Source organism: Ranitomeya imitator, chromosome 1 (genome assembly GCF_032444005.1).
Source record: "Ranitomeya imitator isolate aRanImi1 chromosome 1, aRanImi1.pri, whole genome shotgun sequence".
In the NCBI taxonomy this organism is placed as follows: domain Eukaryota; kingdom Metazoa; phylum Chordata; class Amphibia; order Anura; family Dendrobatidae; genus Ranitomeya; species Ranitomeya imitator.
The window spans coordinates 1,122,658,546-1,122,677,324 of NC_091282.1; the positions used below are offsets into that span (position 1 = coordinate 1,122,658,546).

An 18,779-nucleotide genomic window follows, 5' to 3' on the forward strand; every position below is an offset into this window, starting at 1 on the left:
TATAGGGGCTACGTCTCCTATATAACTATGGGCTTAGTATAATTAGTGGTTTGCGGGTGACAGAGTCCCTTTAATTTACAAAACAAGATAGAACTGCATACTACATGATCATTACCATGTATCAAATGGAGGAAATGAACAGAATACTGCTTTCGACATTACTAAGAAAAATATGAGAAAATGTAACAGATATTCTGTAAAAAAAAAAAAAAATACAAAAATAATAAATACAAAGACGCTTAAAAGTATATGTAAGAAACCTTAGGAGCAGTCAGAAAAATGCTCCATATTTACCGAAATGATAATCTCTCTGCTAAACCTTTTGATCCTTTTCATGACCTTTACTGTTAACTCTATGGTGTTTATACAAAGTCTTAATGGAGACAGATCAGCTCATCCTTAATAAAGCCTTAATCTGTCTGGCTAATTTAATTACATTCTTCTTTTTTCTTCCAAATTAAATGGTATTTTTTATTTATTCAAAGCTGTTTAGACTTCTTTTCTCAGGGTATAACACATGAACTTACCGCTCCGAAACCTACACAGTGAATGGTAGCCAAACAGTTGCACAGGATTATATCCATCCCTATACTAAAGCTAGTGAAAAGCTAATATTTGCTATGGTAACTAAATGCTGTTATTTTAACCCTATCATACCCTTAAGTGAGGCTTCTCATTTAATGCTCAGTGTATTGATAATTTAGCAGTATTATTATATCTATTTTTTTCTGATCTAATACAAGATATTGTACTCCTAAAATGTATTTTAGACTAAAACATCTCCTGAGGGTGAAATGCCATGGACTGGGAACTCATGGAAAAAGTGCCTCATTGTTCTTATTACTTCTGATAGTCACTTCCTCGGGGCCTAAGGGAAATATTTCCCAAATTTACTCCTTACTATAAAAAGTTTTGTCGCTCAAGAATTTTTTGCTCTACATTCCAACAATCATCCCCAAGTTACGCGAGGTGGAAATTACGTCTCAGAGAAAACCAAGGTGATTAAAAAAGCATTACCTTATTCCAAAATGATAAAAAAATGTCACTGCCTAATAGTATAAAACACTTATCATACCAGAGGAGGGATCTGCTTGGATATTTAGATGATCCCATAAAAGTTGATGCACCATTCAATTATTGTAAGGAAAGATTTAGAATTCAAGACCTTGACGATCATGTGATTCGGCTTCTTTGTGCTTCTTTCAGGATGGCCGCATAGTTGTTATGATTTGACACACAAAGGAATGGAAACTACAAAATGCTAGAGTAAATTTATTGACGTACTATGCAGCAAATACTGAAAAACTGTAAACCCGGAATAGGATAAGATGTCGCAAACGGCACTAAAAATATAAAGAAGACCTAAACAGAACGTGTGCCAGGACTGATATGATACAAAAGACCTAAACAGAACGTGTGCCAGGACTGAAATTATATAAATTTTAGGCTGTGTTCACACGTTGCGGTTTTTTCGCGTTTTTTTCGCGGTTTTTCCCGATAAAAACGCTATAAAACCGCAAAAAACCGCATACAATAAGCATCCCATCATTTAGAATGAATTCCGCATGTTTTGTGCACATGATGCGTTTTTTTCCCGCAAAAAAAACGCATACTGCACAAAATCCGGACATGCTCTATCTTTTTGCGTTTTTTTTGCGGATTTCCCACTCCAAAATGCATTGGGAAGTGTCCGGAAAAAACCACGGCAAAAACGCGTCAAAACCGCGGCAAAAACGCGTCAAAACCGCGGCAAAATCGCGGCAAAAACGCATGCGGTTTTCTTGCGGATTTCATGCAGAAAATGTCCGGAATTCTCAGGAATTTTCTGCAAGAAATCCTGAACGTGTGCACATAGCCTTAATATGTTAAAACTTTATTAAATACAAATTGTTAAAAATCAAATGCAAGTCAAATCCCAACATAGAGACATAAAGACAGATTGGTGGGTGAGAACTGCAGGACCCACCCAAAAAAGAGACCCCCGATAATAAATAGTGTAAAAAAGTAATAAAATGATTACAATGTAATATATAATATAATTATGAAGGTAGAGGATCTAGCCATTATTTGACTCACAGAAAGAGGAAAAAAATATGGGTAAAAACATTATGTACTTGACAATAGGGAGCTCATTCACCAAATACCCGACGCGCGTTTCACAAATGTTTCGTATGGAACCATTTCTCTGCTCCTGAGATAGAATTTTTCATTTGCCTATCAGTTACTAACATGTCCTTTAATGGAACTTCATGCTATTAGATTTTTTAAACCTTGAAAAATGGATGCAAACAAAAATGTTATATTGTAATAGATACATCAGAAGGAATCAGCAGGAATCATGGCCACGTCCAGTAAAGTCTCTGTATTGCCTCCCTATTATATGTACAGTAGCAAGAGACAGAAGATAGTTATCAGTATAACTTTAAAGGGGATTTATGTTCCAGGTATGGGACACCACCTACTCCACTTCCCAATTTACGGATAGAGGTAACATGAAGAATTGTAGCCAGTTTATGGGTTCTTGTAATAAACTGGGTAGCTTATTTATCAAATACTTTTTTATAATTGAATAGGCACATAGGATGGCTTGGATAACATCGATGAGCATCAGAGAGCCATTTAGTATCCCCCATCCTGAGCCCCACCTTCTTAACGTTACCTTAGGGCCTCCTCCATCACCAATTATCTTGCTCCTGCTCTTTGCTGATTCTTGCAACTGTATTAACACACATGCCCAGCTCCCAGGGTAAGAGTGAAAAGCGAGTACCAGGCATTGGGCACCTAGTCTAAAGATGAGAGGACTCTCAGGAAAGAAACAGTACAAGTTAAGGAGCAGACAGCAGGATAATACTGGAAAAAGTGTGCAGCTCATCCTTTTCTCCTTCTTGTGGAATGGTAACTCCAAGTATGTCTTACCAGCTGCAAATCTCAGGGCTTGCTTGGAGCTGTAGTTTTCTCCACAGATTGCATTTCACAATGAATCTTAAAGGGGACCTGTTAATTAAAAATAAAATGCTATGAACCAGCAGATATGGAGTTAAGTTGCAGTTTAATAGAGTTCTGAGAGCCTTGCTGCCGGGAGGAAATTATTTTTATTCTTCCTGGCATGCTCGGGATTTCAGTCATAGAGTGTGCCGGCGCAGCTGCAGTCACCACTCGGTACATAGTAATAGAGTGTTGGCTGCAACCGCGCCTCGGCACTGACTGACAGCCGGCTCTAATGCAGGCACAGCACAACCTCAGTGTGGCCAAAACCTTCTCTGATGTGTGGTGTTTTAATCAATTGCTAATGGGAATACAAGCTTGGGAAGTAAACTTGTGAACATGAATAGCCATTAAGAATCAATTTAAATGGGGGTCCTCAACTCCTGTCTGCTGCATTTTCTATCTACTTCATAGAGTATATCACTGCAAATATAGCCACTTTTCCATTTAAATGTATGTAGAATGCATCATTCTGTAACTTACAGCAGAAAGGTAATATTGGCATACAGCTGTAAAGTGAACCCTCACAATGAATTTTACTGGCGGGTCCTAAGCACATCAGTCCAACACTGGACACCAAACCATGTGATCCACAGCAAACATATTGTAAACTAGCGGAAATAGTTCCAGGCCAAAATACATGGTCCCTGAGCTTGCCGTGTCCATACGCTAACTTACCCGAGGTTTGACAAAAACATAAAAGTTAGTTTGGAAAGTTAGAAAAGAAAAAATATTACTGTGTCCAGTTTTGGGCACCGGTGCTCAGGAAGGATATAATGGAACTAGAGAGAGTACAAAGGAGAGCAACAAAATTAATAAAGGGGATGGGAGAACTACAATACCCAGATAGATTAGCGAAATTAGGATTATTTAGTCTAGAAAAAAGACGACTGAGGGGCGATCTAATAACCATGTATAAGTATATAAGGGGACAATACAAATATCTCGCTGAGGATCTGTTTATACCAAGGAAGGTGACGGGCACAAGGGGGCATTCTTTGCGTCTGGAGGAGAGAAGGTTTTTCCACCAACATAGAAGAGGATTCTTTACTGTTAGGGCAGTGAGAATCTGGAATTGCTTGCCTGAGGAGGTGGTGATGGCGAACTCAGTCGAGGGGTTCAAGAGAGGCCTGGATGTCTTCCTGGAGCAGAACAATATTGTATCATACAATTAGGTTCTGTAGAAGGACGTAGATCTGGGGATTTATTATGATGGAATATAGGCTGAACTGGATGGACAAATGTCTTTTTTCGGCCTTACTAACTATGTTACTATGTTACTACAACAATTACTAGAGTCAATTTTTTTCTAGAATGGTATCATACATTGAAAAATAAAAAAAAAAAGAAGAAGAAATCTTCCAATGTTTCCTTATCTGTACAGATGAGCAAATCAGTTTTACTGTAACTTGAATGTTTGGAAAGAATTCGATGACGCTCGATATTCGATCATCTCTACGTCTGTGTATGTGTGAACCATTCTAATACTGTAGCTCTTTACTTGTAACTATAGTTGAGTATTCTACCACACATAACAAATGGTTCTCTGCTTTTTATTTTTTACAAAATACATATTTCTCCAAATTCCAAAATGTTTATTTTCAAGATTTCCTACTTCACTACATTTCATTGTACAATCTTCTATCTATTTTTAGCTAAGATTGAAGCTCAGTAATGCAAAATGTTGTGATTGCTCAAAATCAGCTCTGGCTTAGCCTTGAAGGGTCTGACCTTGGAGGTCATATTGTGACTCCACCGCAGCATACTTCTCTAATTAGTATGAGATATCTAATAAATAATACATTCTAAAAGAACCAATTTATTCATAAGTATGAGAGGAATAAAAAAGATGGGTGGGAAGATAGACAGACTTACGAACGGATTGACATTCTAGAAAAATAATTGCCATAAATCATGTTGGTAGCTACATGTAAATAAGGCATTGTGTTTGTAATGTATAAATTGGCATATTCATTGGTTACTGCTCTTGGTGCACAGAAAAAGATGTCTATAGACTAATATGGGGCTGTTACATGTCATTTGCTGGGCAAGTATATATTGATTTTTCTCATCAAAGTCAAGTGCAGCTTTGTTGTCACAGGTTTATCGTGACAGAGAGAAACTAGAAGACCACAGCGTCTGATTTCTCCTACTTCTGCACTGATTAGAAGAACTTCACCGTCATATTAAGCGGTGCAGATTTCTTTTAGCAGTGCTGGGGTTAATCTGCTCAGATGAGAGCTCCTGGAAGCTTTCCTGCATTAAGGCTCAGCTGTTCACTGTTAGCCACTCCCATCCCCTATAGAATCTGGGCCCTGGCTATCTCTCATTGTCAGATCTAGCTTCTGCTGCATGGCTGGAGGTTGGTGGTGGTTGCTGTTGGAGAAGGGGTTTGGATTTATGTGACTGTTGCTAGGTTTTGATTGTGTAATAATTCCACTTCTTCTACAACTCTGTTTTAACGCCATCCTCCACTCCCCAGAGCATACCTCTGTTATTTGTGTGTGTATATTTGTATGATTGGTATTTTTCTTTATCCCTGTTCGTATTGCCTTGTTAGTCTAGTTAGTGTATTATGCTACATTACTACTCCCCTATTCCCTGAGTGGGGGAAGAGTACAGACTCAAGGCGGATTCAGGAGCTAAGGCAAGCTACGTGGCCCCAACATCTTCACCATCAGAAGTAATCCAGGGAACAGGACAAGCTAGGGCACCCATACTTGTAGGGACAGGGAAGGTGCCCCTCATCCTGGGACACCTGACAACAGAGTCATGTCGTTTGTGGTTTGAAAAATCATAGTGTGTTATTATAAATGTACATAAGTCTTGACTTGCCATAGTTGTAAGTCATTATTTTCTGCTTTTTCTATAGTGGCTGATGTAAAATACCAAAAACACGTATTCTTAAGCCCAACCTCTCCACTATTCACAATAGATTGCTGTCAGCCATACTATGAGATAGCCCCTGCCAGACTCTTCTAGAAGCGGCCTACATAAGGGAGAACAAATGGACCGGCGCTCCAAAGTCAAACATGCCAAATTCTTCTTAGGCTACTTTCACACTATCGTCGGAATCACCCTGTCGCAATGCGTCGGGCCGAGATTCCGACGCTAGCGTTTGATGCGCCGCACAACGGGTGCAGCGGATGCATTTCTCCGGCGCATCCGCTGGCCCATTGTGAGGTGCGGGGAGGTGGGGGCGGAGTTCCGGCTGCGCATGCGCGGTCGGAAAAAGCGGTCCGTCGTCAGCAAAAACGTTACATTTAATGTTTTTTGCTCCCGGCGGTCCGCCACAGCACGGCGCAACCGTCGCATGATGGTTGCGACGTGTGGCAATGCGTCGCAATGCGTCACTAATGTTAATCTATGGGGCAAAAACGCATCCTGCAAACAACTTTGCAGGATGCGTTTTTTGGCCATAAACGACGCATTGCGACATATTGCAAAAAACGCCAGTGTGAAAGTAGCCTTACCTGTAGGGAGAGAGTCGGGAGGCCCCATACACATTATAGTGATACTGTTCATATTGGTAGTTCCAGCTAACATTGGTCTGATGTGTAAGGGGCTTCTACTTTCTGACTCATACATATCTGCAGAGAAAAAAGCCTAGATAATGCAGTGTAACTAAATTATCTAGCAGGCATTTATGTACCTGGAAAATAAGAAAGGGCGACAGAGATAAAAGTATCCAAAAACGGCGGACATCTTTCACTTATGTGAGATATGTTGTGTGGATTTCCTCCCGCACTGAAAATACATCATGATGGGCAATTTAGATGGTGAGCCCCAATTGGGACAGCGATGACAATGTCTGTAGAACTCTGCAAAATATTATGGGTGTTATATAGGCAAAGCATAATAATAGGACCATACATTGAATCATGTACAACATCGTCCAACTCTAAAAATAAAATATATCAGTACAAAGGTGCAAAACAGTTTCATATGGGGTATATATATTCACGTGCATGAAACCTTAAAGGGAATCTCTCAGCAGGATTTTGCTAGCTAATCAGAGAACAGTATAATGTAGGGGCAGAGGCCCAGATTCCAGTGATGTGTAATTTCCTCAGCAGCCTGTTTCAATTCCATCAGCAGGAGATTATCACTGCAGGACTAGGTGTCTTGTGCCAGGAAGTCCAGCTAATCTGTGTAACCGCACCCTCCTCACTGATTGGCATTGCTGACAATGTACAGTGTACACAGGGAGCTGGTAATCAGTGCTATGGGTGGAGTTATGCACAGCTCATCATTTTCATTAGTTGATTTTCAGTCAATTTAAAACTATTTCTAGTTATTTCAGTGACCATTGTATTTTTTTTTTACTTTAATAGAAGGACACCAAGAATGTTATCAATGTGTGAATTGTCGCAAAACCAAGCTAGGGCTAAATCCGTGCTCTACAGGCCCTGATTAGGTGCCCCTGGCAGGCTCTGCATATAACCGGGCTAGGTGTTCACCTTAATCAGTCATCTGGGGGGAAGCTGACCAGAGTGGATTTGTGTTGAAGCTGAAGAGAGACACAAGCCAGAATCTCTCTCTGAGAAGAGCCTGCACAGGCCGTGTGAACCAGACTGCAAGTACCGTATTTTTCGGACTATAAGACGCACCGGACCATAAGACGCACCCCAAATTTGGGGTGAAAATTGCAGAAAAAAAGATTTTTTATAACATGGGGGTCCGTCTTATTGTCCGAATTTACAGTATCTTATGGCGGTGGCAGAGCAGGGTCACAGGAGGCAAGGTGGGGTGATGCTGGGATGAGGAGGTGCTGGGATGAGAAGGTGCTGGGATGAGAAGGTGCTGGGATCAGAAGGTGCTGGGATCAGGAGGTGCTGGGATCAGGAGGTGCTGGGATCAGGATGTGCTGGGATGAGAAGGTGCTGGGATCAGGAGGTGCTGGGATCAGGAGGTGCTGGGATCAGGAGGTGCTGGGATCAGGAGGTGCTGGGATCAGGAGGTGCTGGGATGAGAAGGTGCTGGGATCAGGAGGTGCTGGGATCAGGAGGTGCTGGGATCAGGAGGTGCTGGGATCAGGAGTTGCTGGGATGAGAAGGTGCTGGGATGAGAAGGTGCTGGGATCAGGAGGTGCTGGGATCAGGAGGTGCTGGGATCAGGAGGTGCTGGGATCAGGAGGTGCAGTGAGAGGTATGGCGTGAGAGGGGTCCCTGGCGTACCATGCAGGCTTACCTAGGTGGCAGAGGTGCGGTGGCAGAGGTCCGGTGGCAGAGGTGCGGTTGCGGGGGTGTGGCGGCAGAGGAGGCGCAGGAAGCGGGGTCCCTTTCCCCGGTATGGTGATGCAGCAGGCCCGGTATGCAGCAGAGCCGGGTGAATCCTCTTGTTATCGGTGGGCGCGGCCATCTTCCTGAGGCCGCGCGTGTGCAGATGAAGCGCTCTGCTCCCGGGGCTTCAGGAAAATGGCCGCGGGAGGCCGTGCGTGCGCAGATGGAGATCGCAGCGGCCATTTTCCTGAAGCCCCGGGAAGAAGAGCGCTCCATCTGCGCACGCGCGGCCTCCGGAAAATGGCCGCCACCACCGATAACAAGAGGATTCACCCGGCTCTGCTGCATACCGGGCCTGCTGCATCACCATACCGGGGAAAGGGACCCCGCTTACTGCGCCTCCTCTGCCGCCACACCCCCGCAACCGCACCTCTGCCACCGGACCTCTGCCACCGCACCTCTGCCACCTAGGTAAGCCTGCATTGCGACTATTAGACGCACCCCCCATTTTCCCCCCTTTTTTGGGGGGGAAAAAGTGCGTCTTTTAGTCCGAAAAATACGGTATCACTGGTTGGCATGGATGATAGCTGTTTTGCTTGACCAGATTGGGACTAGCTCAGCCGTGTTTGAGTAGCCAGGGTCAGTGTTGTTTAGTTAGCACCTACAACAGACTAGGAATTAATGTGTATGGTTTTGCTTGGTACTCTGCAATTAGTGTACACTAAACATCACCTTGTTTTGATACAAGAATCCAGTGCCTGTGTGAACGATACCTAATGCCTGAAAGTGAGATTCTGCAGGATAACTATACTATACTCTCAGCTAAACTATAAAGTCTGTTTTAATAATTGCAACAGACATTACATGGGAATTTGGCAGCACTACATATTTTAAAGGGATTCTGTCAGCAGGTTTTTGCTATGTAATCTGAAGGCACGGTGTAGGGGTAGAGACACTGAGTCACTTATAGTATTAGGCTGTGTGTTTTTGTTTCAACACAAGGAGTGTTTTATCCCCAGGAGATGATCACTGCTTGGACTGATGCACCCATGAGCCCTGGTCCGACCACACCACCTCCGCTGATTAGCAGCTTGCTGTCAATATACAATGATGGTGTAGACGGGGTTTAGTTTTCTGAGCTCTGCTACAGACTACATCTAAAAACTCAGCCTGGGTCACAACTGCTGCACCAGTAAGTGATATATCGCTGGAATTAGAGTCTCTTTCCCTACATTACGCTTGCTCTCAAAACCTGCTGACAGATGGTTTTTAATAAACTAATGTGCACCATCAAAGTAGAGAGCTGCGCTTTACAAAGTTTTGCTACATAGCACTACACCATATGGCCCAATTTGCAAGTAGCCGAGAATCATCACAGCGCCTTACACATCACAGGGATAACTGATAAAATGCTGATTTAGGAGTTTGGGTGCGACCTCTTCACCCTTCTTAAGATATTTGGTGAAAAGCATATGACCAGAGTACGTAGCGTCTGTTCTTAATAGGCTGTGACAAAGAGATGACCAGTGGCTATATAGTGAGGGTCACATGTGCGCCATCCCATAATAAATCTTCCTTAGAACTCCAGTATACAGAAGTGTTATGGTCTAGTCATGTGCAGAGGACGGCAATTAAGGGGACAATGAGGGTCTTTCTGGATTTGCAGCGGAATTTCCTCACTTTATTGATTGACATAATCTAATTGGTAATGGCAGCATTTTATCTCATATATTTCCATGGCTGTGTATGATCCTCGATGTCTGCTGTTCAGTTGCAGGATTTGGTCATGAATAAGACAATGAAAGTATATAGAATTGTATTTATTGTTATTATTATTATTGTCTAGATGTTCAGCGGAGAAGAAAAAACACCTTCTCTGCTGGTGACAATCGGAAACATGGCTTTTGTCTGCAGACACTTTGCTGTTCATTACAGTAATGTTATTTCCTTTGTAACTTAAGGGGAATGTTACTAAGTATTTACTGACAAGATGCTGAAACTTTGCAAAATAGAAATTTACTGCATGGTAGAGAGCAATGGGGCTGACTAGGGATGGAGTGGCTGGCACTTTTAAAAAGGTACCGTACTACTGGCCTCTCAGATCCTCAATATTAATCTGACCTGATAGCAAAATGACTATTCGAAGGTGATCCCGCTGTCCACACTGTCGGAGGAGGACACAGTGATGGATCTGAAGCATTCTCTGACGTGCCTCCATGGTTCCGTCACAATCTCCTCCCAAAATTATTTCCTTTCCAGTCAGCTTCCAGCACATCACTTCCAGTGGAATGTCACGTGCGAGTTTTAAAGTGCTCCTCGGGGCCCCGCCGTGTGCTCCTGTGTCCGCGGAAAAAGTAAGCTCCCGGCTGGGACAGCGGGGCAGATTCTCAAAATCGGGACTGTCCCGCTGGATCCAGGACGGTTGGAAGGTATGAAATTTGCTCCGCACCATACACCGACTTCGTACACGCACAGCTCCGCACACCTCATACACACACGGTTCCGCTTTGCATGCCTCGTACACGGAAGGCTCCGCTCCGTACACCTCGCGCACACACACGGCTCCACTCAGTACACACATGGCTCAATACTGTAAACCTTGTACACATGTGGCTCTGCTCTGTACACCTTGTACACACGCGGCCACGCTACGTACACCTTGTACACACAAGGCTCCACTCTGTAAACCTTGTACACATGCGGCTCTGCTCCATACACCTTGTACTCATGCGGCTCCACGCCGTACATCCCAGGCTCTGCTCTGTGCACACATGGCTCAGCTCCGTACACTTTGTACACACAGGGCTCCATTCGTACACCCAGTACACACGCGGCTCCACTTCGTACACCCTGTACACACGGCTCTGCTCCATACACCTTGTACACACGCAGCTCAGCTCTGCACACCCCGTACACACACGGCTCTGCTTCGCACACCTTGTACACACACGGCTCCGCTCCGTACACCTCATACGCATGTGGCTCCGCTCCGTACACCTCGCCTCGTACACACATGGCTCCGCTCCGTACACCTCGTACACACATGGCTCTGCTCTGTACACCTCGTAAACACATGGCTCCGCTACCTACACCTCATACACACATGGCCCGACTCTGTACACCTCATACACACATGGCTCCGCTCCGTACATGAAGTACACACACAGCTCCGCTCCACACACCTTCTACACACACAGCTCCACTCCGTACACCTCATACACACGCGGCTCTGCTCCATATACTTCGTACATACACGGCTCTGCTACATCCACCCTGCAAACCCCTCCTGACCCCACACATACTTACCCTCATCCAGCACCATGACAACCAGCACAGCAGAGTCCTGCATACACTACGGCCACTAATCATGTGACCTCTGACTCCTCCCCTCCTGTGACCACATCACAGGTCCTGTGCACAGAACGGCCTTATATGAGCAGCCCGAGCAGATGGATGAGAGGAGTAACTTCAGCTTCAGGACCTGTGATGATGTCATGATCATGTGACCGGTCACATGAGTGGGGGAGGGCTGGATGAGGGGATTTGGGACGGTTGGGAGTGGACTCGGAGCCCTGTATAATAGAGTAGTAACTGAACCTGCAACGCAAATTCAGTTACTGCATCGGCAAAATCTGCCGCCCCTCTCTTCAGCGACGGCAGTGCCACCTGAGGCAAAGTACTGCTCAACTTGCCACATGGTAGGTGCCCCCCCCCTCCCCCGTCTCGCCAGTGCCCCGGCACTTACCCGGGTGCTGACGCCGGCCCTGGAAAGAAGAATACAACTTATCAGTCTGTCGGTTTCTTGATTGTAGCATCTTGGTTTCCAACGGTGGCACCGACAACAGTGGCACGTGTTGTCTCGGGGTGGTCCTGGATAGACGGAGGTCCGGTTCCTCGATGCAGATAGAGTCATGGGATACTAGGCGAGTTCCCGTACACGCGCTTTCCACGTACTGGTCTCAGTTCTTTATACGGTATCAACGGAGCGTGGCTCTGCTCCGCAGTGCAGGCGTGGAGGGAGTCGGTACGCACTGGCTCAGTCACAAGGCTAGGTCGCACGCACACAGTTACAGGGGTTGCACTAGGTGGGCCTAAATTTACAAGATGTTCCGCTATAAAGGCCTGCACCTCACCCTGCTGCGCACTCCGTCTTCCCGCCAGAACTCCTGCCTTTCTCCCACGTGCAGCCCTTTTTATCCCTGACCCGCCCCCTGCTGACAAGTGTAAAGGTTGGTCCGGGCCAGAAAGCTCTGCCTGTGCAACAATGGTGACAGTCCCGACAGTTCCAGAACCGGCGCAAGAGAGGCACCCCTGGTCCGGTTCATCTTCTTACATAGTGACTGTCACTGTGGGTGCTGGTACTGATTAGGCACCATATGACTGACTGTGGGGGACCTGTGGCTACTGCTAGGGGCACTGTGATTAGTGTTGGGATATTGTCACTGACACTGCGGTATTATTGATGAATCAGGGTCTTAAATGTCTGTAGCCAGCTCTGGAGGCTGCACTCCACATGTACATGTGTCAGTTACATGATAATTACACAATTTCTGCTTGCATCCATATAAAAACATAGTTCGAATTGGACTATTGCTTCTTAAAGGGAACCTGCGCATGATTCAAACCAGGGAAAACTGATCCTTTAAGACTGAACTGCTAATATTACTTTTTATTCCTACAACACAACTGTTTGCGGCACGCTCTCACAGATTTATCGCATCAGCGATAAGTGCAGTGTGCAGCAGCATTGAGATGATCAGTATCTACCAGATTTGTTCTGTCTGTTCAGGTAAGGGCTCATACTCGCCAGAAACTCGGATGAGTCTCGCACGTCAATACCCTGCCCTGCACCCGGCACTCAGGAGCGGAGCGTGTGGCTGCATAGGAATACATGAAGCTGAACGCTCCGCTCCTGAGAGCCGGGTGTTGGCGTGCGAGACTCATCCGAGTTTCTCACAAGTGAGTATGAGCTTTAAAGGTGATAAGTGGTTCCTAAACGCACATGAAACAGAACATAGTTCTGGAGGACATGGATCAGCACTATCCCACGTCTTCAAATATTTTGTCAGTTTTACTAATGAAAACTATTTTCAGTTTGAATCCATATTTAAAGGGTTTTTTTTTCAGCCTGATTTGAAAAGTCTGCAGTTACTCTTTATGACTGCAGACTGCCGAACTGTGACAGTGTGAGAAGCTCACCCTGTCATTATTCTGCCATTTTACCCTGTGCAGGTGGGTGGTCACATGGCCACCTTTATGGAACTCGCAAACTAGACTCAATTTTCTTCCTTTAAGGGAAACTGGGTGGCTCTAGGCGGTATGGGACCGCGAGTATGCAAATCACTTACATGCTATTACGTGACAGCCCACCTACACGGGAATTGTGCAACGCACTCTATTACGATTTGGCAGACTACCGTCACATAGAGCGACTCCAGACTTCTCATTTTCGCCGGAATTAACCATTTTAAGAACATATCAGAAAATTACTGAAATGGCAATTGTTAAATACAATGTTGATAAAGGAATTGATGCAGAATCATAACCTGCAGAGCAAACAGAGGATGTTTGATTCATCAAGACCGGCATTGTTCACGTTGGTCTTGATGAGGGGCGTGCTGGAGTCAGATGCTCCCGATCCATGAAGAGGTGCAAGGAAGGTGCAGGAGCATCTGACTAGCGGTGTGAATCTCCATGCGCACCACGCCAGAAATCTTACTCCAGTCCGGTCCTGGAGTAAGAAATCTGCAGTAGAAAACGCCACAATCTGTCATGAATAAGACGAGCTGTGGTGTCTCTCCCCACCTCCAACCATTTTGGAGGAGCTGTAGAAACCGGTGTGAAAACAACAAAAGTCGCAATATTTTAGCACAACTCTGAGCTACGCCTACATTTTCAACTTTTCAAAGGTTTTACCTCCGAAAGCTTTGATGAATCGCTCATGTAGAGTTTTAATTTTAGGCCGGGGTCACACTTGCAACTGCAATGCGAGAAACTCACGTCAATACCCGGCAGTGCCGCGGCGGTTCGGACCGGAGCGTTCCGCTGCATAGAAATACATCAGCCGCACGCTCCGGTCCCAAGTGCTGCCGGGTATTGAGGCGCGTTTCTCGCACTGCAGTTGCAAGTGTGACCCCGGCCTTAAACCTACTATTCCTTACTTTTGGGGGGGGGGAAAGGTTTAGAAATTATATAATAAATCTCTGGCACTCAATCATTACCAATCAACACGTACTGGAAGCGCCATACGAGGACTGTGATAGTCCATTGTGATACATTTATTATATTCCGGAACATAATGGAGATTTACCAACTATCGGGTGCTGTAATACCTTACATATATGTTTTTAATAAAATGTGATCATGTTTTTATATTATGTCATTGCCTATTATAAGAAAAATGATCAGGAAACAAGGTGTTAAAAAGGTTTTCCACAGCTATAATATTGATGACTATCTTTAGGGCTCGCTCCCAGTGCGACTAAAAATCGGATTGCAATCGTTCCAATTTAATCCTATGCTTCTATTCTCAATTGCCTACCAGGCACAGCACCACACATTTTGTAGTGGCCATGATTGGTATTGCAGCTCAGTCCCATTGTAATGAATAGGACTAAGTTGCAATAACAGGAACAGCTGCTACAAAAGCCACAGAGCCTTGTTAGCAATGAAGGGACTTCTTGGAATAGAAAGACGGGGGGTGACAATAGTCTGACCTCACTATTTCTCCTAGATTATGAATATTGCAAACCCTAAAAACCCTATAGAATTACAAAAAACGAATTGTAAGAGGCATAAAATACTCATTATAGTGGTGGAGATGTCCTGTCTTTATCCATGAGGTCGCTGAGTCCTGTGGAGGAATATAACCAGTTGTACTGGAAGAGGCAGTATGTAACCAAAATCTACTTTCTTCCATGTCAGCCTGCAATAGACATAGACCATAATATAACATTCGGCAGATTATGCCAAAAAAATGTCTGTAGGCCTCTGTACCCAGAAGAATAATAGGGCCCCAGAAGTGAATGGTGCCGTATTAAAGCTCTTTACAATTTAGTCACCATTCTGAGTTACACGTATGTGTTCTATAGGGTTTTCACTTCCCCATTGTAGTCTATGGGCATATTTGGATATCTGGATGCATTTCTGATTTTGATCCAATTTGCAGAGCAAAACAAGCCAATGGGTCCGTGAAAAAAACATATGTCATGTCTAACATGTTTTTGGTCTTTGTTATATCCATGTGGGTTAACGGATCTGCAGACGGACACGTTAGGACTCGTGCAGACGACTGCAAAAATTGGACTAGTGATATCCATTGTTTTCACGGATCGCACTCGTCCCCATGTTATTCTATGGGGCCATTTATTATTTATTATGCTTACTTATATAGCGCCATTACTTCCACAGCACTTTACTGATATCGTCATTAGTGTCCCCATTAGGGCTCACAATCAGTGTATTTATGGAGTCATGCAAATGTCTGATTTTTTTCCCTCAGATCAAAGCATGCGCAAATTGCATCTGATTGTTGGATTGCACTCAGCCATTCATTTTTTTTGAGTCTGTGGAAAATATTGGACTGCACTCGGATGACATCTGAGTGCAGTCCGGTTTTCACGGACTGACATAATGGAGAAGATGGAGACATTTTTTTTTTTTTTTTTCCCACATCTGACAAAATTGGATCACGCTCTGCTCCACAATCTCTGATCAGACGCTGATCAGTCTGGTCAGAGTGTGATTGGCATAATTGTCCTGATTTTGCCAGATGAGTGAAAACCAGCAGTGGGTGATAAATACAGAAGTGGTGACGTGTGTCTGTTATACTTTTCCTCTGATTTCGGCTTATTACAGATACTGAGATAAAATACTGAAACGCGCCCTAATCACAGGCTAGACTAGCGCACGGAAGTCGCCGGCCGCTCCTGCGCCCATCCACTATACAGATACATTGAACTGCGGATGTGACTGGTCTGACACCTCCAGCGGACCCAGAGAATCTAAAGTGACACTGATGGTAAAAACGGATAACGGACCAAAAAAGCGAATGAAAACGACATAAAACAGATAAGGGCTCATTCACACGTCAGTTTTCGTGTACAAGTGCCGTCTGATTTTTTGCTCATAGCTGTGACAGTCTGTGGGGCCGCTCACAAGTCCATGATCCTTGGTGGGCCGGGTGGTCCCAGCCGTCGAGACATGTCTGATATTGATCCGAACAAACTTGGCAATAAAATTCTACAGCTCCGTGCAAAAATCGGACATCACTGGACTGTTATATAGGAGAAGAGGAAAACCCTTTTTTTTTTTCACTAGTGAAAAAAACTGCTGAAACTCTTTACCAAAGCTGATGAAGCGTGTTGTTTTTTTTTTTTATGTCTGAATGAGGCCTAATGAGATAATCAATGACTTGTGAATGAGGCCTAGAGCCACAATGTAGGTCTGTCCCTGAGAGGGGACTGTCGTGTGCCAGCCATGGTGATAGCCAGAACACAAGAGGTACAAATGATCAGAATGAGCAGTATATGTGTCAGGTGTGCGGAATATGTTGGTGCTATATAAAAATAAAGATTATTATTATTATTATATATGTATATAGTGTAAGAATAATCCAAGTCCCAGGTCTGCACATTATCCGTGCATGTTTCAGGATGTGGCCTGTAGGTGGCGCTCGCTGTATGGCAGCACATAGGAGGCGTCATTGATTCTTCCCAGTGTAGGGTGGGATGGATGGATGATGGACGGTGGCCCGCCCTGAGCTGCTGTGAGAGGCTGGACCGGGCTGCCAGCAGCAGTAGTGAGCAGCAGTCTCTGGGTGACTAGGATCCTCCGCTCAGCAGCCCTCCACCCCACCATGGCTTCTCTGGGGGGCTCCCTCTGGATTACACCTCTGCTCTGACCTGTGGATACTTGGCAGCACGCGTCTTCTGGTCCGGACTGACCTGCGATGCCCGTGCCATCCTTCTCCGGGGTGGTCTGTACAGGAGCCCTGTAGGTGCCAGCACTGGAGCCACTGATGTGTAAGGAGAAGCTGGACATCATGATCCTCACACGTAAGGAGCCGGCTCTGCTCATGGTACCGCGGGCACCGGGCTGGGGGTGCAGGGACCCGGCTCTGCTCATTGTACCGCGGGCACCGGGCTGGGGGTGCAGGGACGCGGCTCTGCTCATGGTACCGCGGGCACCGGGCTGGGGGTGCAGGGACCCGGCTCTGCTCATGGTACCGCGGGCACCGGGCTGGGGGGGCAGGGACGCGGCTCTGCTCATGGTACCGCGGGCACCGGGCTGGGGGTGCAGGGACCCGGCTCTGCTCATTGTACCGCGGGCACCGGGCTGGGGGTGCAGGGACCCGGCTCTGCTCATGGTACCGCGGGCACCGGGCTGGGGGTGCAGGGACCCGGCTCTGCTCATGGTACCGCGGGCACCGGGCTGGGGGTGCAGGGACCCGGCTCTGCTCATGGTACCGCGGGCACCGGGCTGGGGGTGCAGGGACCCGGCTCTGCTCATTGTACCGCGGGCACCGGGCTGGGGGTGCAGGGACCCGGCTCTGCTCATGGTACCGCGGGCACCGGGCTGGGGGTGCAGGGACCCGGCTCTGGTCATTGTACCGCGGGCACCGGGCTGGGGGTGCAGGGAGCCGGCTCTGCTCATTGTACCGCGGGCACCGGGCTGGGGGTGCAGGGACCCGGCTCTGGTCATTGTACCGCGGGCACCGGGCTGGGGGTGCAGGGACCCGGCTCTGCTCATGGTACCGCGGGCACCGGGCTGGGGGTGCAGGGACCCGGCTCTGGTCATTGTACCGCGGGCACCGGGCTGGGGGTGCAGGGACCCGGCTCTGCTCATGGTACCGCGGGCACCGGGCTGGGGGTGCAGGGACCCGGCTCTGCTCATTGTACCGCGGGCACCGGGCTGGGGGTGCAGGGACCCGGCTCTGCTCATTGTACCGCGGGCACCGGGCTGGGGGTGCAGGGACCCGGCTCTGCTCATGGTACCGCGGGCACCGGGCTGGGGGTGCAGGGACCCGGCTCTGCTCATGGTACCGCGGGCACCGGGCTGGGGGTGCAGGGACCCGGCTCTGCTCATGGTACCGCGGGCACCGGGCTGGGGGTGCAGGGACCCGGCTCTGCTCATGGTACCGCGGGCACCGGGCTGGGGGTGCAGGGACCCGGCTCTGCTCATGGCACCGCGGGCACCGGGCTGGGGGTGCAGGGACCCGGCTCTGCTCATTGTACCGCGGGCACCGGGCTGGGGGTGCAGGGACCCGGCTCTGCTCATTGTACCGCGGGCACCGGGCTGGGGGTGCAGGGACCCGGCTCTGCTCATTGTACCGCGGGCACCGGGCTGGGGGTGCAGGGACCCGGCTCTGCTCATTGTACCGCGGGCACCGGGCTGGGGGTGCAGGGACGCGGCTCTGCTCATTGTACCGCGGGCACCGGGCTGGGGGTGCAGGGACCCGGCTCTGCTCATGGTACCGCGGGCACCGGGCTGGGGGTGCAGGGACCCGGCTCTGCTCATGGTACCGCGGGCACCGGGCTGGGGGTGCAGGGACCCGGCTCTGCTCATGGTACC

At 47.2% G+C, this 18,779-nt stretch overlaps 1 protein-coding gene across 5 annotated transcripts in view; it reads left to right on the forward strand.

The window, feature by feature from the left end:
* DLC1 (DLC1 Rho GTPase activating protein) overlaps positions 1 to 18,779 on the forward strand; it is a 670,870-nt gene that overhangs the window by 580,822 nt on the left and 71,269 nt on the right. For 2 of the 5 annotated variants that reach the window (XM_069744431.1, XM_069744433.1), the window contains exon 1: positions 16,993 to 17,263. The exons of 2 other annotated variants lie outside the window; for them this stretch is intronic. In XM_069744431.1, coding sequence (XP_069600532.1) covers positions 17,227 to 17,263 — 37 coding nt within the window. In that variant the 5' untranslated portion in view covers positions 16,993 to 17,226. Of the gene's footprint in view, positions 1 to 16,992; positions 17,264 to 18,779 lie in introns of those variants that run through there. One more of the 5 variants, XM_069744434.1, reaches the window with a different exon arrangement.